The 26,721-nt window shown below is 42.5% G+C and overlaps 1 protein-coding gene across 1 annotated transcript in view; it reads left to right on the plus strand.

The window, feature by feature from the left end:
• The window catches only part of DIAPH1 (diaphanous related formin 1), a 77,934-nt gene that overhangs the window by 7,804 nt on the left and 43,409 nt on the right, over positions 1 to 26,721 (plus strand). The window contains exons 2-14 of the mRNA XM_081872938.1: positions 12,220 to 12,246; positions 14,748 to 14,906; positions 15,377 to 15,478; positions 16,900 to 17,030; positions 17,529 to 17,615; positions 18,469 to 18,532; positions 20,047 to 20,186; positions 20,680 to 20,788; positions 21,121 to 21,231; positions 21,721 to 21,839; positions 22,937 to 23,053; positions 23,848 to 23,963; positions 24,591 to 24,655. Of these exons, the coding sequence (XP_081729064.1) occupies positions 12,220 to 12,246; positions 14,748 to 14,906; positions 15,377 to 15,478; positions 16,900 to 17,030; positions 17,529 to 17,615; positions 18,469 to 18,532; positions 20,047 to 20,186; positions 20,680 to 20,788; positions 21,121 to 21,231; positions 21,721 to 21,839; positions 22,937 to 23,053; positions 23,848 to 23,963; positions 24,591 to 24,655 (1,347 nt within the window). The remainder of the gene's footprint in view (positions 1 to 12,219; positions 12,247 to 14,747; positions 14,907 to 15,376; positions 15,479 to 16,899; positions 17,031 to 17,528; positions 17,616 to 18,468; positions 18,533 to 20,046; positions 20,187 to 20,679; positions 20,789 to 21,120; positions 21,232 to 21,720; positions 21,840 to 22,936; positions 23,054 to 23,847; positions 23,964 to 24,590; positions 24,656 to 26,721) is intronic.

Consider the following 26,721-nt stretch of genomic DNA (forward strand, 5'->3'; position numbering starts at 1 on the left):
GAACCATCTTCAAATTGTGGTTTGCAGTCCTGATCTGGAGAGCACATGCAATTAATTGCCAGTTTTGACAAAATAGCTTGCAGTTTGTACTGAAAGGGGAACAACTACAGTACAGTGGTACCTCGGGTTAAGAACTTAATTTGTTCTGGAGGTCCGTTCTTAACTTGAAACTGTTCTTAACCTGAAGCACCACTTTAGCTAATGGGGCCTCCTGCTGCCGCCGTGCCACCGGAGCACAATTTCTGTTCTCATCCTGAAGCAAAGTTCTTAACCCGAGGTACTATTTCTGGGTTAGCAGAGTCTGTAACCTGAAGCATCTGTAACTTGAAGCGAGGTACCACTGTAATTGAAGAGGACCATGTGAGAAGGCAGGGGCAGGGGAATTGATGAGCAAAAGGCTTGTTTCCATAGTATGAAATATTTGGGGTTCCAACTGAACCAAGTTAGCATGTATGATAACTACTGGATAGTTCAGTATTGTTAAATTCAGTCTTCAGATTATTATATGCCCTTAATGCTGTGATATGGTAGGCTTCAAGCATGTTGGCTTTTTTCTTTCTTACGGGGGGCTGGGAGAAGCTGGAAAGTAGGATTGTTGCTTGTGGTATGTGCTTGTGTCTGGAATCCTTCTGCTGCCATTTTCTAAATAGACATTGCATCTTTTGTCACATTTTTCTGTTATTGGGTCAGGGTGGCGCTGTGGTCTAAAACCACTGAGCCTCTTGGGCTTGCCGATCAGAAGGTCGGCGGTTTTAATACCCGTGACGGGGTGAGCACCCGTTGCTGTGTCCCAGCTCTTGCCAGCCTAGCAGTTTGAAAGCACACCAGTGCAAGTAGATAAAGAGGTACCTGTGCGGGGGGAAAGTAAATCGTGTTTCCGTGCACTTTGGCACTCGTCACAGTGTTCTGTTGCACTAGAAGCGGTTTAGTCATGCTGGCCACATGATCCGGAAAGCATTCTGTGAACAAACACCAGTTCCCTTGGCCTGAAAGCAAGATGAGTGCTGCAACCCCATAGTGGCCTTTGACTGGATTTAACCATCATTAGGTCCTTTACCTATTACCTTTTACCTATATAGAGAAGATAGTTTAAGGCCTGTTAATATTAACAGCTTGATTTTGCACTGCAGCACCTGTGGCTTCTATTTTTGGGGTGGTATTGAATGCTAGTCCTGCTCAGAGTAGACCCATTTACATTAATAGACATGGGCTGCTTAGGTTCATTCATTTCAGTGGGTCTACTGTGAGTAGAACCAAATTGAATACAACCCATAATTCTGATGTGTTTTCCCCGTTTCCTCTCCTTTTCCTAATAGGCAAAAACTAAGATATGGTAAGGTAACAGCTTTGTGCTCCAGTCCTTAACCCTGGATATTTTGTAGTAATTGTTTGGATATAATTTAAGTCATTTTATTTTTTTTAAGCACATCAAGTGGTACAAGTTAATCAAGATAAGCAGAATGGTCACGTTCATATAATCCAATCCTCACTTAAGCCAGGTCAGGTTTTACTCTCCCCTTCACACGAACAGCAAAATCGAACAAGGAAGTTGCTCTTAACCAAAGCATCCTGTTATAGGCATAGCAAGAAGTATGGTTAATGACTTCAAGACAAGCCTGCAATCAGAAGGCAAATTTAAGCTGTTACTAGGTGACTTGATTTCCAGTAAAGTGGATGGACGGAAGTTCATGAGAGGAAAACTTTCTTTCCCCTGAAAAGTCTTTCCTGGGCACTGAGAGCCCCTCCTGAATAATTGGGATTGAGCAGGGGAAGCTTCTGGGGTGTGGGAGGGCAGTCACTGGAAATCAGACAACATTATCCCAAATGTGATGGATTCCACTCCTTTCCTAGCAGATCCCTGAACACCATCCTACATTGTTCTGGAGGGCCCTTTGGCAGCCAATGCATTTTGAAGTTCAGCTCTAATAAACAAATAAGCATTGTGTATATTTCCAGTTTCCCCAAAACAGCTTTTTAAAGGTGGTTGTTCCAACAGCTTTGACACTTCTGGAAATGTTACATATAAGACCGTGATATGAGAGAGGCTTTCTTGATTCATTTGATTCCAAGTATCAGGAGAGGTATGGTCTGGTGGTGGCACAAGGAATAGTCTGCTTGGCATCTAAGGGGCTTCTGATTTGAACCTCACACATCTGACATGTGTAGTAGACTATAAAGTTTGCCATCCCTGTCAGTTTAAATTATAGCCAAGTAGCAAAATTGCTCCAAAAGCATCTCTGATCATTATTTAAATGATTATTTCTATTAGACTTAATAGAAAAACTGGAAGAATGAGATATCAATACAGTCATACCTCTTGTTACGCTTGCTTCATGATGCGTTTTTTCAGGTTGTGTCTCGTGGCGACCTGGAAGTACCAGAAAGGGTTACTTCCGGGTTTTGCCAATCTCGCATGCGCAGACACGCAAAATGACATCATGTGCATGTGCAGAAGTAGAGAATCGCGACCCACAGGTGCGCAGACGCGGGTTGCGTTCCTTTCACATTGAGAATGGGGCTGCGGAACGGATCCTGTTCGCAACCAGAGGTACCACTGTAATTTCATTGGGAAATGTTTCATTGATGGCTTGGGAGACTTCTCTATCTATAATGCTTCTGTCAGTTTTATTGGAAACATTTAACTAGGTCCCTTCTGGTATGCACTCCCCCCCCCCAATTTAAAAGGCCACGGATTGTTTAATTAGCCGAAGGCCTGGGAGAAGAAGAGTGTTTTTGTCTGGTGCCTAAAGGTGCCAGGCAAGCCTCTTTGAGGAGAATATTCCACACTTAAACATTTCTTAAATAAACCAGCCACATATATATTTTTATGTTTTTAATTTAGTAATGTTCAGTTTAAGAAGTATATATTACAACTATTGCAGCCCCCGCTCACAGATGACTGAGATGTTGTCAGAAATGTTACATGGTTAATCCAGAGTGTAACAACAACAACTAAATGGGAGCAGTTTCTTAATAACATTTACACATTCATTCAGCCCTTCTAATTTTTCAAAGTGCTTCTCATGCATTATCATCTAGCTGCAATTTTTACAATAACGGCGTGCCCTAAGTTCATATTATCTCCCATATGCCATATGGAGAGGCTGGGAGAGAATAATTTGCCAAAAGCTACTTAGTGAGTTCATGGCAAAGGCAAGATTTGATTTTTATCCGCAATGGTGTACCAGCTCCTACAATGATCTACACATTACCCACAAGAAATCAGCATCCTATTACTGTATAGTGATACCTCCGGTTGCAGACGGGATCCACTCCGGAGGTCCAGTTGGATCCTGAGGTTTCCGCAACCTGAGGACCGCTTCTGCGCATGTGCGCACGGCGAAACCCGGTCAGATACTTCCGGGTTTGCCGCTTTCGCATCCTGAAGTTTACGTAACCAGAGGTACTACTGTATTTTTTCATGGAGTTTCAGTTTAAAAATAAAAATAATAAACTGGGTTGTTTTAAACCAAACCACTGTGCACATGGAACGACTTCTGTGGTGCAATGGAACATTCCTTCCTCCCCCAGAGGAACACCCAGATCAGATTTAGGAAAGTGGGGGCTGCACAGCAAACCAAGTTTCGTTGTGCCTGCAGAAGCCACCCCATGCACACAGTGATTTAACTGGATGCAACCCATTGTTCAGTTAGTAATACACATAGATATTATGATGATGATAACTTTGCTTGTTTCAACTTGTATATATTATGCATTTAGTATATTACTAATTGAAATGACTAAAGCACTGCACACATGGAATGAAATTTTCTAGGGAAACCTGCCTAACCTTTGTTTGGGTGACTTTCCCTAGTATGCTTGCGTGCATATATTATGTAAGAACATAGTCCTTTAGTGTGCAAAAAATTGCATATTAAGTTTTCAGCACCTTCCCTTTTAAAAAAAATTAAAACACTATAAGGAAGTATATGTGGTTGTGTTGTCACATCCCTAAAAATATTTTCATTACATCAAGTATGAGTTTTTCCTCTCATCAAATTATTTTAGTTCAAATATTTTTGGCTATTGAGAAAGTTTTCTTGGCTATTATAAAAGCTTTCCTTTTAATTTAAAAGAAGTATTTCAGGTATCTGCTGAAAAACTCATAAAGCCAATATTCAAGTGTAGTAATAGGATAGCACTTGCTACTTCTTTTGTCTGGATTACTAAACAAGCAGCACTCTTAGGACCAAACACCTAGCCTTCCAAGCAATATCTGTACAACATAGCCTTTGTACAGCACAGTCATTGACTCCTCTTGCTTGTCGCTTGCCCCAGATTCTTCCAAACCAAGTGAAATAAATGCTTGAAAACATGCATGCACCCACATAATTAACATGTGAAACGACTGAGGTTTTGAATGATGTATTAAGATTATACATCCTGGATATGTAAATCCATTTGTTTTCTGAAGATCAAAACTGATTTCTGATATAACACTTTCTTAGGAGATTCCCAGTAAATATGAAACAGCTTCACTCCAATATTCCATAATATCTAACAGATGTTTTTCATTGTTGTGTAAATTCTGTTTAACCAAATATCATTTAAACATAATAATATGCAAACCTTTCCTTAATGTTTATTTTAGGGTGTCAAATTACCGTAGGTACCGTTTGCCAAAACCAACTCCATATGCTATTTGATACAAACCTTACAAAATCTCTTTCCTGTTTCTCTTAGGTTTTTATCTAGATATTTTCTTAAAACTTGCCCAACAGCGCTTTTGAGGTGTTAAAATCAACCAATAAGGATCTGTTTTGTCTTGTAGCAGACCAAGCATTCTTAATAGTGTATCTATTTCAGGTTCATTATGCCATATGCTAATTTTTATCATGCACCTTCCCTGTCTCAGGACCCTGGACCTAGATGTAGATAATACAGCAGGTATTTGTGACTGTGTGTGTGTGTAAGAGAGAGAGAGATTGAATTGCTGTATAGGTGCACACCCATTGCCTTTGCCTTGGCGGCATTCAGGAGTCACTGTTCAAATACCTTCTCCTCCCCCAGGGAGTTTTAAAGTGGAACTCTCTGTACAGTTTCTGAATGTCTTGTTTGTGGATCTTGCAAAGTAAAAGGGACCGTGAGTGTGTGTCCAGCAATACTAGTTTGCAGTAAAAAGTCTGGCATGTGGAGATTCATGGCCTTCAGCTTTCTCTTCCTTTCTGCAGAGTGAATGCTCCTCATTGGGTCTCCTGTGAGAGAGAGACTACTCCTAGGTGTTGAAGGACAGCTTTCCAAATATAACTTTCTCAAGCCACATGGGAGAGACTTGCGAAAGTTTACTTTGAATTAAAGATTTCATCCTTATATTTATGTGATGTGCTTTGCACCCGGCAGGGGTCCTGAGAAGTGGGAGCAGAATGCTATTCTGATGTGTAGATGTTTTATCTTGACTATGTAGTACATTGCCCTGAGCTCCACTTATATAATAAAAATATAAGAATGTCATCATGCTGCATTTGCTGGACCATACACAGGTGCTGCTGCATACTATAGCATGATAGACAGCCTAGGTGAGCTGTGGACAGGCTGCAACAGCCCCCAGTTTCACTGGATCTTCAGCCTTCCAGGTCTGGAACCCCTGCAATTAAGATCCCGAGGCTGCCATGCATTGCTACTGGTCATCTTCCTCCTCTCCACTCACCTTGGGGACCTGCTGCTTCTGCTGCCAGTACCTGGCAGGAGGGGGAGCTTGGGAACAAGGAAGCTAGTCACAAGTGGGGGCCAGTTGGCCTTGTAATTTTTTCATGCAGCCACCAGTTCCAAGGCTGGCTTGCTACAGCTTCTGACTGCTTTCCTCTTTCCCATGCATTTCCTCTGCCAGATCATCGTAATGGTGTACTGGTGAGGGCATGAGAAGCTCTAAGCCTTTTACGATCCTCCCTGCCCTCCTCCCTTGTACCGCCAACATGAGGGAGAGGCAAAGGAGAAGCAGGATCGGTAAAGACTATGAGGAGCTCCCAAGGGGAGCAAGGGTGGCTGCATCTAGTATATAATATATTTCATGTTCTTATTGCAATCTTAGGTTTGGTAAAAGAAGTTTACATAGTATACATTTTCTGCCCCCCCCCTCCATTCCATGAGTGTTTCTTCCACTCTTGCTTCTTTCTTTAAAGAAGAAAGCTAGAAGTTTGATAAGAAAACAACTACACTCTGTGGCTTTATGTTCTTGCCCTCTCTGCCAGCGCAGAGAGAAGCAGCACTTCTCCGAGTGGAGAGCTTGGCAGGTTCCATCTAAGAAGCACTTCAGTTCAACTTGAAAGTCAACAGGGTAGCTTAAGAGTTACCTTAATATAATAATATTATATTATTATAGCAATAATAATGATACAGCTGCAAGGTCACTGGAGCTTGTTTTTCCTTCCATGTGTTAATTTAGAGGTAGCCAATGTGGTGTCCTCGAGATGTTGGACAACAGCTCCCCTACTCCCTGACCATTTGCCCTGTTGACTGGGTCTGATTGGTGTTGGAATCCAGCAGCATCTTATCCCTGCATTAAGTAACCTGTAGGTAATTTCCGCCTTGCACCTTTTGACTTCCTGGCAAAGATCTAGCTGAGGATCTAGTTTATTTGTGAGAGGACCCATTTTAATCAATTGTCTTTGGATTGTCTTCATTTTCTTTATCTCCTGTAAATGCATGGCAGGGACCATTGCTTCTGTGCAACTGTTTGAAAAGGCTTTGCCTCTTCCTGAGTATTTGCTTCATCACTGCAGCTTGTTCCGTTAGTTGTCAGCTCAAGGGTGGGTAGCTTGTTTCCTGTGCTTCAAACCACAAGAGACTCTGGGCCTTACTCAGATATGTAGTCCTTAGGCAAGGGAGGCTGAGTTGCTCCACTCCTGCCAGATACACTTGCCAGAAGGCTGCCTCACGCTGATCTCCTTCTCTTAAGTCGGGTGCACTCCAGTCAGCAGTGCCTTTGGATGTAGAGGTTCAGGGCCAACTTAAGCTCTCCCCACCTCCCTTTGCCTGCCAGTACCTCCTTCAGAAAGAGTTGTGGTTGAGAAGGTAAACTGCTCTAGGCAGAGGTTAATTCCTCAGTTTCCACAAACTCATAGGAAGCAAAACACCCGGATTTGCAAATACGTTGGTTTAAAACCAGATCTCCAAAATGGCTATTTAGGATCAGCATATAAGGTCACAAAAGTAAGCCAAGCAGATTGTAAACAGCACAGCATTTTCCCCCTGTAGCAAATGGGAGTTGTTATCAAAAAAAGGGTTGTGAGTGTGTCTTGAAAAAGGAATTAGCAGTCCTCTGATCTCAAGCATACACAAGAAATAACCTGAAAGGAGATGGTGAACACATTTCAAGAATAATTCCTTGAACTGTTTTGGGTTTTGTGCTTGTTTACTTTCTCTTTACTTAAATGAGGATGGAATAAGTATTAAGTGTTTTTTTTAAAGTACTTAAGGCAAAATGTAAATGTAGCTATTATCACTTCAGATAGTTGAATCACATAGCATCAACATTGTCAAACAAAGTAGCTTGCTGAAAAATAAAATACACTATGCTTACACCTGCATTAGGTAGGACCAATGAAAATGTTGCAAACCATGAGCAGGCCTTCTAGTTCTCAAGACCTCTTCCTCAGGCTGGATCTTAAGCAGAATTGGGGGGGGGGGGGAAGGAGAGGAAAAAGCTGGTCATGATCTTGTTGCCCCTGAAGCCTGTGGTTTGTAACAGTATTAAAGTGGAATGCAGGATGAGTTATGCAGATATAATTGGATTAGCCTCATTAGGTACAAGACAGACTGCAGGATTCACCCAGGGTGACTGGGACAAAGGCAAAATAATGGTGGGTCTCCCATTTTTGAAAATATAATACCTAGTTGTTACTGGGTTCTGTCTTCATCCCTAATTGAAGCACAAAGATCCCTTGTGAAGCAGAGAACAGCATTGTATTTGTACTAGCAAAATTGGAAATTCATTTTGGTGGAGCACTATCACAGATTTAAATATCTGTGTTCAGCACTTTACTTTGGATATATACATATAAAAATGTTAAAGGTTTTGAACCTTGGGGATATATTTTATAAGGATTAAAATGTGAGGTCAAGTACCAAGAGGTCAAATGGGTTTGGTCATGGCTAGACAAGTGCTAATCCACAAGTGAGATTAAAATATACCTTTCCTTTGGAAACAAATTTAGGATTTTTGGGATTGTTCTGCCTTTACTTGAGTGCAGATACATGGGATCTGCAACAAAATGTTGCAGTGTACTCTCGTGTCCTTACAGGAGTGCTGCTGTTCAGGGTCCTGCCAACCTGCCATCTAACTTGCAGATTCCACCGAGCATACTGATTCCTCCCATTTGCTTCTCAGTGGCCTCATTCTGACTCTGAGTAAAATTGAGTTGAATACCACCCATATTAATTAGCAAAACATCTTTGTGTTAACAGATGATAAATTATCTTTTTTTCTATTCTCCCTCATAAAAAGTTCAGAATTCTAGTAAAAGTTGATCCTGCCTATTTTGTGTCCAATCAAGCTGCTGTTTATGGCACAGCTGCAGGTGGCTAGAAGATAAGTTGGCAACTCTTCCATCTCTGCCCCCAACTCCACTTTCTTTCTGTGAAACTCCAAATTGTACTCACACCAACACATCACCAACTTAGTTGGATATGGAATGAAGAAATTAGTGGGACCTGTTTCCCTTTTAAACCACACCTGTCTTTTCAGCTGCTGGACTAATGCCAGGTGGGTGGTTTGCAGATTAACTTGCTGGTTGCTTCTCTGATTTTCACCTCTTGGCAGGTGCCAAGATTCTGCAGCCACTTCTCCATGTAGGCAGTCTTCAGTGCTTTCCACCCAGGGATGTCCTCTGTATTCTCCTAGCAGAACGTCTCTTCCAGCAAATGTATTGCATAATGAAACACAACACCATGGCATTTGTAACTGTGTTCTCCTTTAGACCCAGCAGAGTGTGCAGCATTAATCAGGTTCCTATTGCACGTATTGTACATGCATGCATGCATGCGTACATATTCTCCACCCACCCACACCTCAGAATAAAACTTCTGCTAAAGTGGAATGTAGTCCAAAGAAGCTGATGCCACAAACGTGTTCTAATCTTTAAAATGCCTCAAGAGTATAAGCTTTGCAAAGTGCTCTCTCACTGAAAAGTACTGAGCTTGGCTCTATTCACTTTTAAAAGTTGCTGAGGAGCTCAGAGACTCAGCTGTATTCTAGAGCAAGTTTAAAATTCCTTTGCTTGGGGTGCCTGCCCTTGAACCTTCTGCTTGCTTGCTCACCCTCCTTCCTGCAGTAGGATCCCCCCTCCCTGCTTGCAGCTTACGTTTTAAGCTTGCCTGTGATAATGTGGGCACACCCACACAGACGCTCACAGTTTCTGTGTCACAGGTCTAGTCAGCAAGCTCCCTTTGGCAGAAAGGACAGCTCTCTCTCTCTCTCTCTCTCTCTCTCTCTCGCCTTGGGAGGAGACTTTGGCCAGGTTGCTGTAGAGACAAGTAAACAGCATTTCTTCATCACTGAGATACAGTTCCTTAAAATGAGACCAACGCCCTGCCTAAATATTCTGCCGGAAACCTCTTTTTGCCAGTGAGGAAGTGGTGGAAAGTGTATTATTCTAATTAATTAGGAAGTTGGACAGAGGTATTTTATTTGTTCTCTACTCAGACTTTTCAAGAAACATGCTAAGAGCACAAAATAGTGACTCAGTATTTGGGAACCTAAGGAAAGGAGAAGAGGGACTGAAAGCAAAGCTCTTGCAGTATTCAAAACCCCTCAAGCGCCAGGGATCCCTCAACGTTTTGCAACTGGCACTGGTCAAATTGCAATCATGTGGAGATCTCTACATGTCAGGCTGGTGACTGACAATCTCCATCTTGTTGGCCCCCTCCATTGAGCTGCCCTCCATCAAGTAAATAAATAAAGATACTTAACTAACTGACCAATTGCATCAAAGATCTCGGTTCTGCCCTGCCCCTGCCCCCACATAAAGCCTGTTCCCCTAAAATAAATCCTGGCTGTGCCCATGGCTTCCTCCAGCTTTCTTAAGCAGGTAAGCAGAAGTTTCTGACCAAGATGCCATCTGCCTTCTAGAAGATGGTTTCCATTGTAGTGATTTCCAGAGGTGTAACTGTGATAAGTCGGTTGTGGCACCGTACATGTATTAAACTTAACTAAAGTTTAATGAAGGGACAGGGGTGGCGCTGTGATCTAAACCACTGAGCCTAGGGCTTGACAATCAGAAGGCCGGCGGTATCCCTCAGCCAGTAAAGCGAGATGAGTGCCGCAACCCCGGAGTCGTTCACAACTGGACCTAATGGTCAGAGGTCCCTTTACCTTTAAAGTTTAATGTCGGGAATTATTTGGTTAGTCTTTAAGGTTTCACAAGACTTTTTTTGTTTTTTGTTTTCCTGGAAGATAGTTCTAAAAGGAGTGAATCCTTTGATTTTTGATGAGAGAACTTTGACCTAGGCCGCCAAAATCTGAGACAGAGTTTGGTCATGTTCTGCCCAATGTGAGGTGAGAGAATAGAAGTGAGTAGTTACTAGTTAAGGTAGAAACATGAACATTGAATTGATTTTAACAACACATAATGGAACAATGGACCTAATTAATAAACATTAGGTTGGCGGGCTTGGTTATATGAATTAGAAGGAGCAGAGCTTCCTTGTCATTGGTCTAGTGGAGCAGCCTTGTGGTTAGCCCTATGTCTGGGAGGAATCACAATTCATTGTATGCAAATATTTGGCCAGGTCATTTAATCAAACTGGGCTCTGTGTGTCTGTGATTGTGTGTGCGCGTGCGTGTGGTACTCATCAGAAGACTATAGTAAACTCAAAGATATTGATGATGCCTTTAGGAAACAGCAATATCACATGATACACCTGTCCTGAGGCCTTTGAATTACAAGGAATAAATTTCAAAATAAAATATCTGTCAAACTACGAGCACTTTATAAACCTGGGTTCATAATTTATTCGGATGCTGGGTGTTTGACAGCTAGTGCCCCAAGTGGTGATATGGGGAAATTGCTAAATTTCATATTTTAGGCAGTTTCCACTACCCCCAGACGTGTTTTGAATTAAAATTATTATTATTAATTTTTATACTGTATAGGGTAAGTGCTAAGTCTATTTTGGCCCTTATGCTGCAGATTTTATATGTATGTTCACTGTTTCTAAAACATTGGGCAATCAAATGGACAGTGGAGTCAAATATGCCCAGGTGGTGTTTGTTGCAAAACTATTTTAGTTACTTAAAAATGCTGTTTTTATTGATGTTGTTTTAAGCTGCCTTGAGGGCCTTTAACTGAGGTAGAAAGGCATTTTAAAGACATAAAAATTTCAGGAAACAGGTAAAACTGTGATCCTAAAGTGGAACTTGCTGTTAGCAGAGCAAATTATTTCCAAATGATTTCTTCTACGCTTTCTACAGAAGACTGATTGTTCTCATATTTAAAAAGCTGCGTGTGGTTCAGGACACTTTGATACCTGTATCTGCAGCTAAGTTAGTCCCATTCCTATAAAAATAGAATTCTAGCCTTGAAGCGTCTATATGTGCCGTGATTCTAGGAGGGGGCCTTTTCTTGGGAGGTATCCTGACTTTGGAAAGCCCTCCCTAAGAAGGCTTGCCTATTTGCCCAGGCATTGGTGGATTGTGTATGATTTTTGGAATCATGTTCTGTTCTGGGTGGGGTTTTTTTATTACTCTTTGACTTTGTTTCGTGGTCTTTTGGTATGCTTTTTGTGTTTATACGTTGTGTGAATTTAATTTTATTCACACTTTTGTATACTCCCCTGGTACCTTTTGATGAATGGCGGTTAAGACATACTATAAATAAATAAATAAGGCAGTATAGGAGACCATTGACACTTTTGGGTAGTATACTTTCTCATGAACTTGCCATAAAATTCCAAACCCATTGCAGCTCCCCTTTAGATTGTATGCTGGTCTAAAGTGCTTTTAGAATTGAGTGCAAGTGATTGCTTGGGCCTTGACTGAAAAAGATGTCTTGATATGTGGATGGAGCATTTGTAAATGCTGAACTGTGTTCTGGTTGGTTAGGAAGATGATATGCAAATTTGTACAATTTACATTATGTCTGTTTATTTATTTTTATTGAAAGGTATTTATAGATCCCTTAATATTTAAAAAATCTCTAGACAGTTCCTTTTGTTTCTACTCTTGGATATTTCTTGTGTCAGTGATTTGGATATCTCCCTTTTCCTCCTTTTCTTGAATCACAGAATTTGAAGCGGGTGATGGCAGATGAGGTAAGGATGATTCCCCCTCCCCTTTTGTATTATATTTGCTGCTAAAATGGGTTCCGTGTGCCATTTTCTGTGCATTTTTGTTGCCACTTTCCTGATTGTTCTGTCCCTGCTGGAATGCCATCTATAGGCTGCCTTGCATGAAGTGCCTTCTTTAACTAGCCTACTTCCATGCTTATGTTTCTCTCTTGCTGGCCTTTTTACAAGGAATGTGTGTGTGTGGCTATGGCCTGTTTGCAAAGGCTGATGCTTTTCTGCAGATCATTGTTTGCTGCTGCATTTATCTTCTCTTCATCACATTGTCTTGTCTTCTCCTTGTTGCATTTCAAGTAATTTGGGAAAGGTAGAGAGGGCACATACCGTATATACAGTGGTGCCCCGCAAGACGAATGCCTCGCAAGACGGAAAACTCGCTATACGAAAGAGTTTTCCTTTTTTGAGTTGTTCCGCAAGACAAATTTCCCTATGGGCTTGCTTCGCAAGACGAAACGTCTTGCGAGTTCTTGCGAGTTTGTTTCCTTTTTCTTAAAGCCGCTAAGCCGCTAATAGCCGTGCTTCACAAGCCGAAAAAACCACAAGACGAAGAGACTCGCGGAACGGATTAATTTCGTCTTGCGAGGCACCACTGTACTTGAGTATAAGCCAACCCGAATATAAGCCGAGGCATCTGATTTTAGCACAAAAAACTGGGAAAACTTATTGACTCGAGTATAAGCCAGTTCACCACACCACAAACCTGGTGGTGGCGGCAGTGGTGGAGGAAGATCAAGCATCCCAAAAGGCTGCTTTCGGGCTGCTCGTTCCTCCTTCTCCGCCCCTGGTAGCGGAAAAGGTGGAGGAGAAAGGAGCAGCCCGAAAGGGTTCCTTTCGGGCCGCTTGTCCCTCTGCCGCCGCCTCTGCCGCTTGCAAGAGCGGACATAGGAGTCACAGTTGGGAGAGGCACAGCACAGCACAGCACCTCTCCCTATCGTGGCTCCTGTGCCTGCCCTTGCGAGAGGCAGGTGGTGGCGGCAGGACCAGTGGCAAGAAAGGGCTCCTTTCGGGCCACTTGTTCCTCCTCCTCCGCCGCCCGCCTCACTCAATTATAAGCCGAGGAGGGCTTTTTCAGCATAAAAAATGTACTGAAAATTCGGCTTATACTCAAGTATATATGGTATACGAAAGTTACATCTAAATCTGGTTGATGGATTCAAATAGTTTCCTGGTAGCTCTGGGAGGTTTTCCTGCTGACAGGACTGGCAAACCTTTCAAACTCTGGTTGATCTCTGGAATGGTGAGATGACCCAGGTAGTTCACATGATTGCTCCAAGGCACCCTCTCCTGCTCATTAGAGCCCATACAGGACTGAGAGCAATGAAATTGGTGGTATGGCGGCTAGAGCAGCATTTGAAGTAGCCTCACAACAAATTTGACAGAATGCAGGCTAAAATGTTGCGTGGTGGTAATAGACTATCACCATGTCACCACTTTTCCATTCTCAGGCAAGGCCTCTGCCATGGTGGCCCAGCTCAGGTTTTTCCTGGGAAGAATGAATTATCTGGTTCCCTTTTTAGCTTGCTAGAGTGATATGGGCTGTGGGGCGGGGCGTATTTAGATGCCTCAGTTCATTTCTGGAGTGCACCTCCAATGATTGCTGCTCTGCCCCCTGGCTTTTGCAGTATTGGGAGGTCCACAGATCTTCATATCATGTGAAACTGCTGGATGAGACCATCCAGAGATCTGGTCTGAAGTGTTATTAGTACACTGATGATACCCAGCATGCCTTGTGTTGCCATCATGGTTTTTGGATTGTTTTGATTTTTGCAATGTTTGCTGCTTTGATTTTTCTTGTAAATAGGTGGCAGGATATAATTTAAAATAATAAATAAGGTAGAAGAGTGAAGGAACCTGTCTTAATTTGCCCATCCTAAACTAATATGCAAACTGAAACAGCTATCCTTTAAAATTAACATTTTTCAAAGTTTGTGATGCAGTTTTCCAATGGGGAGAATTGCATACAAAAATGCGTTAAAGTAGTGAAAAAATGTACAGAGCTATTTTAGGGGAAATTGCTTGCAGAAACGTTACATTTGGCAAATTTGTATAAAATGTCCATAATAGAATTATGAATGAAAATGTATATGAATTCCCAAGTGGTTTTTTTCTCTCTTTTAAAGCAAAGTGATGGGGCTACGGGGTGAACTGAATTTAAGACTGGAAGAGGAAGAAACAGAGAGAAACTGACAAATTCATTCCTAACTGGAATATTCATCTTTTGCTACTTTGAGAGCTATTTTGCAAATGTTTACTACATGAGTGTCACAAGCTTAGCTTTCAAATCCACTGAGGAATCTGGTTTGACCCCTATGGTGTATGATAACTGAAGACCATTTTTATTTTAAAAAATCAGAAATGTACAAGAAGTCTCATCCATAATTAACTTCAAGGAAATAATACAAGATGTAAAATGTATTACAAATAAGACAGAAAGACAGTTATGCTAATTTTCCAATTTTCTTAATCAGCTTGAAAGATTTACCAGCATGAGGATAAAGAAGGAGAAGGAAAAGCCCAGCACGGCTCATAGGAATTCTGCTGCTTCCTATCCGGATACTTCTGGCTCAAGTCAGTTGCTGCAGGACATTTCAGACAAGGATGTGCTGGCCCTCTTTGAGCAGATGCTGGTAAGTTCTTAAAGGTTAAGTATTGGGTGGTGGTTCGGGGTCAGTCCTCATCTTTCCAAGGCCCAAAGACACACCGTCATGCATTCACAAAAGGGAAGCAGGGGTTCAGGACCTATGGGAAGCTGAGCTATGAAACAGGGGAAGCCAAACGGACTAGAACAGAACTTCCAGGCTGTACTAATGACAATGGCAAGGCAAAAAGGCTACTTTGCTCATACAGTAGGTGATAGACTGAGAGCTTCTTGGTGGTCCCTTAACTTCCTCCCCCACCTGCGCTATGTGAAGTTTGCATGATCTCTGGGATCCCCACTCCACCCCTCCCATACCCCCTGAAGCCAGAATTCATTTGGGAGAAGAGAAACTGTGTCACCTGGGGAGGAAGGTCAAGGATCATTCCCTCTTAAAATTTTGACCTGAGAAGAGAGCCTTCTGCGAATGAAAGGACGCTTTCCTCTTGCTTTCTTCAATAGGTGGATATGAATCTAAATGCGGAAAAGCAGCAACCTCTACGGGAGAAGGACATTGGCATCAAGAGAGAGATGGTCTCCCAGTACCTGCATACTTCCAAAGCTGTGAGTTCCTGTCTTGGGAAAGCTGAGACGGAGTGGTGAAAATAAGGGAGCACTTTGAGGGGTTGCTTCCAACTCCACAGATCTATGAGTCTATGAGGGCGTAAGCCCTTTTTGCCCGTAAGAGCAGTCCTCTATGCTGCTATGCACATGACTTTAAGAAGTAGTGCACAATGGACTAGGCACGAGTTTATATTTCATTATGCAGCTGCAGCTAAATCAGGCATATTTGTATAAGGAAATGGGAAATCAGGACTGCGGGTTAAGCCAAGCAGATCTTATTGCATTTTTCAGCAATGATATATCATACAATTTTAGTGGGAAAAAAGCCGTTTTACTTCATATTTAGCATTGATTTAGAGAATAAGATTGCAGGGTGGATTTGATTTAAATCACGATTTACATCACTAGTCAGCAAGACTTGATTTAAATCATTTTTTTTACCGAAAGACTCATTCTTGCTGGTATAATCTTAATATTTACAACCAGATGAAGGTTCATTTTTGGAATAATACATTTTCAGAGTAGTTTTTTACAGTTATACCAAAAATTACTGATTTGGTTATACTATTAGAAATACATAGATAATTATTATAACCAGACATTCTTAGGCTGCAGCTTCTTTCAGTCTCCCTGTTGACTTCAGTTGTGCTATTGCACTACTTTATCACTTTACCAGTGTGCAAATTAACAATTGGTTCAAAAAAGGTAGCTATTCAACCCCCCCCCCCCGAGAAATACTGAAAAAATATTCCTTTGGAATCTGACCACAAAACAGAGCCCACCCTTCCAAGTTCCAATTAGGGAATCTTCCTGGAAATTTAGAAATGCAGAATCCTCCTACCCCCACCAATACTGCTCTGGGGGTTCTCCCCGCTGCCCTGAGCCAATTTCAGGGGGTGGGGGGGAGCCATTTTGCGTAAGTGGAATTGCTTGCTCAGGAGTTCCGCTGATGGGGCTGGTTAGCCGAATCCCAAACCATTAATTCTGTGAAATGTTGCTCTGAATGAGCAATTTCTGTTCAGCTGAGAAAACCAGTAGATACAGTGGTACCTCGCAAGACGAAAAACGCGCAAGACGAAAGAGTTTTCTGTTTTTTGAGTCGTTCCGCAAGATGAATTTCCCTATGGGCTTGCTTCGCAAGACGAAACGTCTTGCGAGTTCTTGCGAGTTTGTTTCTTTTTTCTTAAAGCCGCTAAGCCGTTAATAGCCACTAAGCCGCTAAGCTGCTAATAGCCGCAAAGCCGCTAATAGCTGTGCTTCACAAGACGAAAAAACCGCAAGACGAAGAGACTCGCGGAACGGATTAATTTCGTCTTGCGAGGCACCACTGTATTGAAGTTCTACATTTGCTCTGACCACCACCTTCTGTATCCTGATAGTATAGCCAGTTGGCTTGACCACTGTCATTCTCTCTCTTACAGGGCATGAGTCAAAAGGAGAGTTCCAAGTCTCCCATGATGTACATCCAGGAACTGAAATCTGGTCTCAGAGATGCACAGCTGCTTAATTGTTTGGAGTCTCTGCGTGTGTCACTCAACAATAATCCTGTCAGGTAAAAGTCTTGGTTGGACCCAGCTTAACTGCAGTGGCTGACCCAATAAATTTTGCAATCTGAAGCACAGGACAGGGTAGTACCATTCCATCTATAGAAGTCAACTGGACTGCCTGATGAATATTGTTTCAATACTGGTTACAGAGCAATGTTCTCCACTGCCCCTGAGACAGCAGGCTAGTTTAGGAGGCCAGGCCATGTAACATGTCTTCCAGCTAAGGGAAATAGCTCAGGGGCTTAGGAGGAACAGGCAGGGGGCTACTACCAATGCCCTCCCCCAGTATCTGCTGCCTGAGGTGGGTTTCTTGCAATGCCGAATGGTGGGACCAGTCCTGTTGGCTGCTCAGAAACCACAGCTGCTCATAGGTGTACGCATGCTGCGTCTGTTTAGGGAGTTGAGTGGTGCAGTGAGAAGACAGAGGGTGGGCAAAGAGTCTTATTCAGTGTTCAGATTCTTTTCAACTCTGCTAATATTCTTTTATGGTGCAATCTTTCCAGCTGGGTGCAAAATTTTGGAGCGGAGGGCCTCAATTGTTTGCTGAACATACTGAAAGGACTTCACGATGAGAAGGATGAAGCTTCTGGGTAGGAGAACGTTTAAATCAAACCCGCTTAAATTCATGTATATAATATTTCACAGCCATTTTTCAAATATAGGAGTAGATTAAAAATGTGTTTTGCTTTGTACTTCAAGAATGTACTTCATTGCTGAGTCAGCCTGCAATGATTGCGTGTCAGCCACACTGGGGAGCCTAAATGGTTGAAAAGCAGAGTACAAATGCTAGAAATAAAATAAAGAAATAAATGAGATTATTTTGCATTTTAAGATAAATGGGACAAGGATATCTCTATATATGCCTGCTAACAGGCTTTCATTATATGTTTTGCTTTGCTTTCATATATGGTTGAGAGAAGAGAATATAGGAGCTGAGTTAGGCCAAGGATGCAAATAGGCGAATGGGGAAAAGTGGAACTCAGATTGAGGGAAACAGTCTTTTCCAAACATCCTTCTCCCTCTCCTCTCCCCAAAGTTCTATTGAAGGTTGGGGCATCTTGCCAGTGTGGTGTAGTGGTTAAGAGCGGTAGTCTCGTAATCTGGGGAACTGGGTTCGCGTCTCCGCTCCTCCACATGCAGCTGCTGGGTGACCTTGGGCCAGTCACACTTCTCTGAAGTCTCTCAGCCCCACTCACCTCACAGAGTGTTTGTAGTTGGGGAGGAAGGGATATGAGATTGTTAGCTGCTTTGAGACTCCTTCGGGGAGTGATAAAGCGGGATATCAAATCCAAACTCTTCTTCTTCTTCAACTCTGAATGCTGCCTGATATCTGGATTATTAGAAGGACCAGGAGCTTCTTTGAGTGGAGTGGTAAAATTATACATAATTGTATAGGAACCACTGACCATAAATAATCAGATTGCTTTCTCTATCCCCCGCTAGGCCATATGACATCCGGATCAAACATGAGATCATTAGATGCTTAAAAGCTTTCATGAACAATAAGGTATGTCCTTTGTTTTCAACATAAATATTTGTGAACTGCCATTTCTTACTTTTTTAGAATCAGTAGGCAAACTTCAGAAAGTCAGTGAAAAATTAGGGTGGTGGTTAAGAACACAGTGTAACTCAGCTCTGTATAACAATTGCTCAAGAAGCCAGACCATTCTTCAGTTTGCAGTTGAGAACAGACACAAAAGGGAAGAAAATGGAATAGGAATGGAGGTGGCTATGGGAAGTCATGGGATAAATGTTTTAATTGAGATTTGAGCAAGCCCAACAAATATATGGTGCAAGAATTTTCCAGTAGCTGGGAATAGGGGAAGGGAGATGGAAAAGAGAGAGAGCTCTTCAGATTAGAATCAAATTGGTATTATTACTATTAATAATAATATTTTTGTTACTATACCACTTTATGCCTTTTAAAAAAAAAATCAAATAAAACGATCCAAAATAGAACATTTGCAGAAGAAAATCAAATATAAAGTATACTTTCAAAGCAACAATACTAGCAGGAAACTAAAATATTATCTTAAAGATTTAAAATATAGACTGCATGATTAACACAACAAAGTTAACAAACACACAAACAAAAAACTTAAATATTTCAAAATAAAACACTACTAAAGGAGATCAAATATAAAAGACACATTTGAAACTGCATCATTGTCAAAGAAATAAAATATTATCATAAACATTAAACACATCTGCTGCTGCTGTTGCTGCCCTAGCTGGTTCATGGCAGGCAGATACTGCTATGGAAGCTCAGGCTCCAAGACCTGGGTCACCACCGAGAAATCTGGTGCTGGGCAGAGAAACAGAGAGGCTCCATGGAGACACCAAGTAGTGTTGCACATGGTGCTTTGCCTCAGGAAGCCTTCCCCTTCTATATACCTGATGGAAAGGCAGATGATATTGCAGGGTCTCAGACTGATGGCAGTCACCTGGAGCAGAGCGCAGCCACGCCTTCCTTCTGGACAACACACAGCAGCAGCATGGAGGTTAAGAGGGGAGAAGAAAGCAATAAGAAAGTAAGAGAAGCAAGGGAGTAGAGCTATTTGAAATTAGGAACTGTATTGTATTGGAAGGAAGGTAGCAAGACGAAGCAAAGGGGAGAAGAAAAAAGGAGAAACTTGATCAGAATGAAGAGGCAGTGTAAATTAAACAAGCAACAGAATTGAAGATAAGAGGGAAATAGTGTGAGGAATCTAATCTAAAATGTATATAGGTTAAAGCACATCAAAACTTTGAGGAGAGAAGAGATGAAGTGTAAATGAACTTCTAGATTAAGAGGGAGAAACCTCTAGTGTGATTACTCTCAGTTGAGATGCTCCCCTTCTTAAATTTGCACACTTATGGCATCTTCCCCACATCACTTTTGCACATGTCAGCGGGGGGGGGGGGGGTCTTGGCCCTATTTCCTATTTCCCAGGTTAGACAGTTGCCTTACTCTCCTCCTGTGGCATTGGCAACCTTTCTGTATGTGCATGCACTCAATGGGTGTGTCCCCCCCTTTTTTAGTTTGGAATTAAGACGATGCTTGAAACGGAGGAGGGGATCCTGCTTTTGGCAAGAGCCGTTGACCCCAAAGTCCCATCCATGATGATTGATGCTATCACGCTACTGTCTGCCCTCTGCATTCTGCCTCAGCCTGTGGATATGTAAGTGACTATAGGTGATTTATCTTTTGGTTTAGTTGTATTTCATAGGTCGGCAGTCTAGCACTTGGGATCCTTTTCAGAATACATTAAAAATTGGAAGGCTACATCTAAATGGCAAGTTTTAATGTGCATGTAATCTGCACAACGGCCTGAAGCCTAAGAAGCAGAAGCTGAACAAAGCTTGTGTAAGGTTTGGGGTCATCCCCACTTTGAAGCCCCACATCTTACTCCATATTGCTTAGGAGGGTTTTTGGTCCCCTGGATCCAAGGCAACATTGGTTCTTAACAGTTTTTAGAAATTTTAATACAGTAGATGCACAATTTATCAAACTCTTACATAGTTTCCTGTTGTGAGCGTATGAAAGTCAGACTGCCATCTTTAAAGCACCTGGGAGTTCATCTCATTGAACTCATTGGGACTAGCAAGTAGACATGGCTAGCATTGCACTGTCAGATAATCTGTTACTGATTTGTTTTTCTTACTCTTACATAGGCATGAGCACGTTCTGGTGGCACTGACACAACGAGCAGAAATGGATGAAGTGGAACGATTCAAACCCATCTTGGATGGGCTGAAGAGTGACACCTCAGTGGCATTAAAGGTAACAAGTAGGGCCTGCAGCAAAAAAGATTTTTCTGTACTTCTGCAGACCTCAAGCTTCTGCTGATACATTTTTATTACTGCTCAGTCCTCATTTTGTCCATATAGCCACTGGTACTTATGTCTTGAATTAGCTGCTTATTATACTAGCATCTTGGACATTTTTTTTGCTGCTTTTGTATGAGTTAAGAGTGACTGAGTGTGTTTGCAGACAGTCTTAACTGACAAACTTCTTAAACCTTCTTTGTCATGTTTGCTTCAAGGGCTTAGCCTGCTATTTCTGGGAATGCTTGGCTAGATCTGACATGGAACCTCTCTTCATTATTTTCTTAGGTTGCCTGCCTACAGTTGATCAATGCCCTAATCATTCCAGGAGATGAACTTGACTTCAGAGTTCACATCCGCAGTGAGCTCATGCGTTCTGGACTCCAGCAGATCCTCAAGGTGAGGCGCATCTTTCTTTTCTACTGCCAGGTGTTGCTGTTTTTAGGGACATCTGATCTCTAAGTGCTTTGTTTGAAGTGTGAAAGCAGTGAGAGTAGCTGTGGGTTGTCGTGAATATGCTGAAGATCTGAACTGGACCAGCAGTTTCCCCAAATGGCCAGGATTTGCAAGAATTTTTAACACTACCTTGTTTACAGTCCCCCAACTGAGTTTGCTTCAGCAGTTGCAGGGCTCAGTGAGATGTGGTCTTGCCTTCCTCTACACGTTCATTGTATGCGTGGAAGCAAATGTGAAGAGGACCATTGTGGAGCATGGTACTGTATTAATTCATTTGTGTCTGTTCTTGGATGGTTCCAGTTAATCACTGACTATGTTTTTGAAAGAGAGAAAGAACCAGTAGTTGGCCAGCAATAGGATATCCTCATAGAGTACAGAACTGGAACTCCAGAAATGAGGATGGTGATGACTTTAATGTTGTATCCTCTCTAGGAGCTGCATACTCAAGACAATGAGGAACTGCTGGTGCACCTGTTGCTATTTGAAGAATATGCTGAAGAAGATTCTGCAGAACTCAAAAACCGCTTTGAGGAGATTCGCATTGAAATGGAATATCCTTCTGAGTAGCTAGAAGAGAGATGTGCTAATTTTAGATTATAAGCTTCTTGGGGCAGGGATCTATCCACTTATACTTTGTGAAGTGCGATACATATTACAAGCATTTAACTTTTAACATTTTGTTCTGGCCTGCTTCCATGTTTTGTCAGAACAGCTAATCAATATGGCATTGTGCCCCAAATCTGCATCCACTCTCTGTTCAGGTTAAGATGAAGCCTTTGATAGCTGGGGGTAAACATAGGTTGGAAGGGAGGCTGTTTCTCTTATGCATGAATACATTAAAACCAACAGCAACCGCAGGCTTCCCTTACGCTTACGCGTAGGCATTGGCACTAAGGAGCTAGTTGCCTCTGGGGAAGGAGAGAGAGATGCGAAGCTGGTGGAAGGGTAGAGGAAAAGAACAAAGGACTAGTGAGAAAGGTTTGGTGTCTGGATTTGAAGAACTGCATCACGAGAAACAAACTTTTAAGAGTGATTATTTGTGTGCTTGGCCACCAGAGTGCACCTGAAATATGCAAATATATTCACGAAAACAGAACACCCCAAAAGGAATCTCTGTTTTAAATGTCCACTTGTAGCCAAACCCACAATGGGAATCTCTCTTAGATTGTGTTCAGGAGTAGGGGCAGGTAATCCACCTTGAGGAAGAATGACTGGAAATGTGTTGAATCCTAAACAGTTAGTTCCTGGGACCCAAAGTTGTGGTACCTCCCATCATCTGTCTATTTAAGGGTTGTACAAAAGGCTTGTAGCCAGACTATGGTGGTAAAAACAAGGTTTTACTGCTGGTGAAAGTGTATTGCATACAGTTCTGTATAAGTCAGGCATAGGCAAACTCGGCCCTCCAGATGTTTTGGTACTACAACTCCCATCATCCCTAGCTAACAGGACCAGTGGTCAGGGATGATGGGAATTGTAGTCTCAAAACATTCAGAGGGCCAAGTTTGCCTATGCCTGGTATAAGTCATTTATGGTTGGTGTGTAAGTTGAAAGGGTGGTGGATAAGTCTAAGCGGATAGACTAGCTCTCCCAGGTGAGTTCATTTGTGCGCTTCAAAGTAGCTTTTACATCCTTAATCATAGATTTCCACTGATTTCAATGAAGTTTTCCAGATTCTGCACAATACAGTAAAGGACTCTAAGGCAGAGCAGTATCTCCTTTCTATTCTGCAGCATCTCCTGCTAGTCCGCAATGACTATGAGGCCAGGTAAAGAGGGGAAACGGCTCTTGATTCACAAAAGGTGGTGCTGGCAGTATGTGGGTGACAGTGATCAGGGATGTACCTAGGGTTTGATTGGCGTCTGCCAAGGGAGCAGACCCAGGTGGGCACAAAAACTGGGCCTCTCTGCTCAGACTCAGAGTGGCCAGGAGGTAAAGCGATGAGCACACAGAGAGAGGGACGGAGGGTGGCAGACAGACCGACCGACCGACCAGTGGAGGAGGAGCAGCAGCAGCAGAGCAGAGCAGACCCGACCCCGATGGCTGCAGCAGAAGTCACTTGCAGTGTACCAAAGGTTTTGAAAAGCAAACTTTTTGAGTTTCTTCTCCATGGTTTCCCTGGCTTTGGAGGCACTGATACAGCTCCTTGCCAAGGGCACAAGGGAGCTTAGGTGTGCCTTTGACAGGGATGCTCATCAGGGCTTCTTTGTTGGGGGGGGGGGGGAATTCAGACTACTACAAAATTCATGGAAGAAGTTGGTCATCAAATGCCTCTGCTCAGTAAATGACATTTCCCACAAATTAGAACATTTTACCCCCACAGCATGAGAAAGGGTGATTGGACAGTAAATACGGAATTAGAAGGAAGGAAAAGGAAGAGGTAGGAGTTGGGAGGTAAATGAGCAGGCGTGTCTTCAGCAATGTGTTACTATGAAGAGGACAGGGGAGCGTTTCTCATGTAGGTAGGCCATTTTGTGTAGTTGAGACATAAAGGTATTATTGCCTTGGCTTGGTCTTGCCTTGGCACTAACACACTTTTCCTTTTCCTTTCTCCTGCGCTAGGCCTCAGTATTTTAAGCTGATTGATGAATGTATTTCCCAGATAGTCCTGCACAAGAATGGTGCTGATCCAGATTTCAAGTGCAAGCACCTTGACCTTAATATAGAAGGTCTGATAGGTGGGTCCGGACACATTAAGCTTTGAAAACTGCACACACAAAAATGTCTTTGTCCTCAAGATTCCATGATAGGAGATATTAATGCAGTAGTATAGTTCTTAGCCCTTTCCCATTGCGAGTAAAAAAATTGTGGAGAATATAAAGGTACATAATTTTCAACAAACAGGGAGGTGTTGCAGATTTTAGCTTTGCTTAGTGTAGATTTTAGGCGACTTTGGTGTAGAATTCTTACTTACAGAAAAAAAATATTCAGTACCAAGTGCCCAAATATCCTAGTCCGAAGGATTCCCATACTAGTGCAATACGGTAGCCATGTTAGGTGCAGTTTGTTTCTGTGTTATGAGGAAGGACTCTCCCACAAGGGCTATGAACCTTGTTCCTCAATGAAGCCTGCTGAGGCACGAGCAAATAGTTGTCTCCAGTAGCTGTGCTAGGTTGTGCCACACACACTGAATTGACCCAGCTTGCTTTTAAAAGTGAAGAAGTTCAAGGAGACAAGGCAGGGCTTTCCCCAGAAGATAAACTGCAATGCACTGCAGATGCAATTGTGATATAAAATGGAATGTTTCTCTCTCCTCCACCCCCTTATGATGATCTTAACTGGATTGTTCTTTTCTCTCTCTGCAGATAACTTGATTGATCAAAACAAGGTGGCAAAAAGTCAAGCCAAAGCCATTGAACTGGAAAAGAAGGTTAATATTCTACTTACTTATTTACGTAAAGTGTATTTGGACTGCCTTACAGGACTGTCCTTTTAAAGCAGTTTACAAACATATAACAAATAAAAGCAGAGTTCCAGTAATGCAAAAAACGTAAAGACCAAATTGCAACCAACAAAATGTCAAACAGTCAGTGAGCAGTAACTACAGATTAATTAACCCTTTAAAATGGAATACAGTTTAGCATAAAAAATAGCCACAAGATCCAATAACCAGCAGTTTAAATCAGATATCAGCAGCAACCTTCATAAACTCCTCTTAATTTAAAGCGGGTAGAAACGGAAGGGTTTCCAAAGCCTTTTTCAAAGCTGGCCCCATCAAGGCCAATTGCCCATCTCTTGGGAGGGTGTTGCATAAGCTGGGGCCACCACTGAAAACTCTCTGTCTCTAATGCCTGCCACTCTAACTGCCCAAGGCCTCTGAAGCCAGTCATAGGCCTGAGGTGGTTGCCTCGTGTGCCTTCATACCATCCCTGGGACCATAGTTCAGACTATAAGGCCACTGAGCAGTGTTCCTGTTGCTTCTGTGTGCCAGCAGTTTAGCAGAGATGGGGCACAGGGCAAAAGATTTGGAGAAAATGGGGAATTGCTCACGGGTCAATTATTGTGACCATGGTCACTGATGAAGGGATTCATAATAACTCAGGAAGATACCTTAATTTATGAAAAGGATGTAGGCATCCCAGAGACCCAAGAGTGTTCTTGGCATGTGTCCCTCTCGATCAGAAGTGGTCAACTTCAGTTGTGCCCCCTATTGAAAACCTGCTTCAGTTTTATTTGACCAGAAGCCAGGATCCTTTCCCCTATATTGCCTCTGCCTGAATGCTGTTTGACTCCCATCAAAGACTCAGGCATGATTGCGTTAATGCCTCTGGCTAATGTAAAACCTTCTTAAGTGCCTATTTTTTAAAGAAAAACTAAATACTACGGAAGAAGGGTCCTTGCTCAGTGGCAGGGCTTTGCCTGAAAAAGTCCACAAGCTCAGTCTCCAGCTCCTCCAGCAAAAGTTTCTTTGGTAAACAGGCTGGGAAGGATCTCGGCCTGGGACTCTGGATTGCTGTTGCCCAGTACCAAGAGAGCATTGGGCTAGATGGATCCATGACCTGACTTTCATAGGTATATTGCCTGGGGCTGTTCCTGCATAGTTCTTTGAATGGAACGCAGGTCTCATGAGAATACCAAGAGAGTTCAGCATCCTGTTTTCATAGTGCCAGCCAGATGCCACTGGGAAGCCCAAAAGCAAAACCAGAGTGCAACAGTGTTCTTCCCACTTGGACTGACTTGCAGCTAATATTCAGCCGAAGGCCACCTTCCTGTACCGGAGGCAGTACTCGGCCTTCATGGCTAGTAGCCACTCGTAGTCATTAATTTGATTTAAACATTTTGCAGTGCCCTCCAGGCTTTCCTCACCTTTCCCTTGCTCAGTGAGTCAAATTGTTGCTACTTGCTACTGAGCAAGTTTACTGGGCAAGTTTCATTTGTTTCTTTAATTTTAAAATCTACTCTCTCATTTTTCTTTACAATATAAATTTAAAGGAGATTCCCGATGCCTTTAAAACTTTCCCAGATGTGAAATGCAATACCTGAAAACATCTACAACTAAACGGAGGTGGCTGGCTTGGAGCCATTTCCTTCCCTTCTGAATAGAGAGTTGACCTTCCAGTGTAGCAAGGAGAGGAGGCTTTCACCATACCTCCCCCAAGTTTTATGGTTTAAATACAACAGATAACAAGGTCACTTATATTTCAAAATTAATAATTCCAGTCCAGCCTTTATGTTAACCCGACTAAACGTTCCCCCCCCCCAGCTTTTGTCAAAGGCAAACATCCCCATAAATGGTAGATATTGTGGATGTCCTTTGAATGTGCCAGACACAGTGGAACATATCCTTTTCTACTGTCCATTGTACACCCAGCTACACAAACGCATGCCTATCCCCTTTTCTGGGTTGTCTAACATCACCTCACAAGGAAAATATCAGATTCTATCTGTCTGACATTAGCCTACAAGTAACCACAAGGGTGGCTGAGGTTTTGTCAA

The sequence above is a fragment of the Podarcis erhardii genome, assembly GCF_964252035.2.
Source record: "Podarcis erhardii genome assembly, chromosome: 8".
NCBI lineage: Eukaryota > Metazoa > Chordata > Lepidosauria > Squamata > Lacertidae > Podarcis > Podarcis erhardii.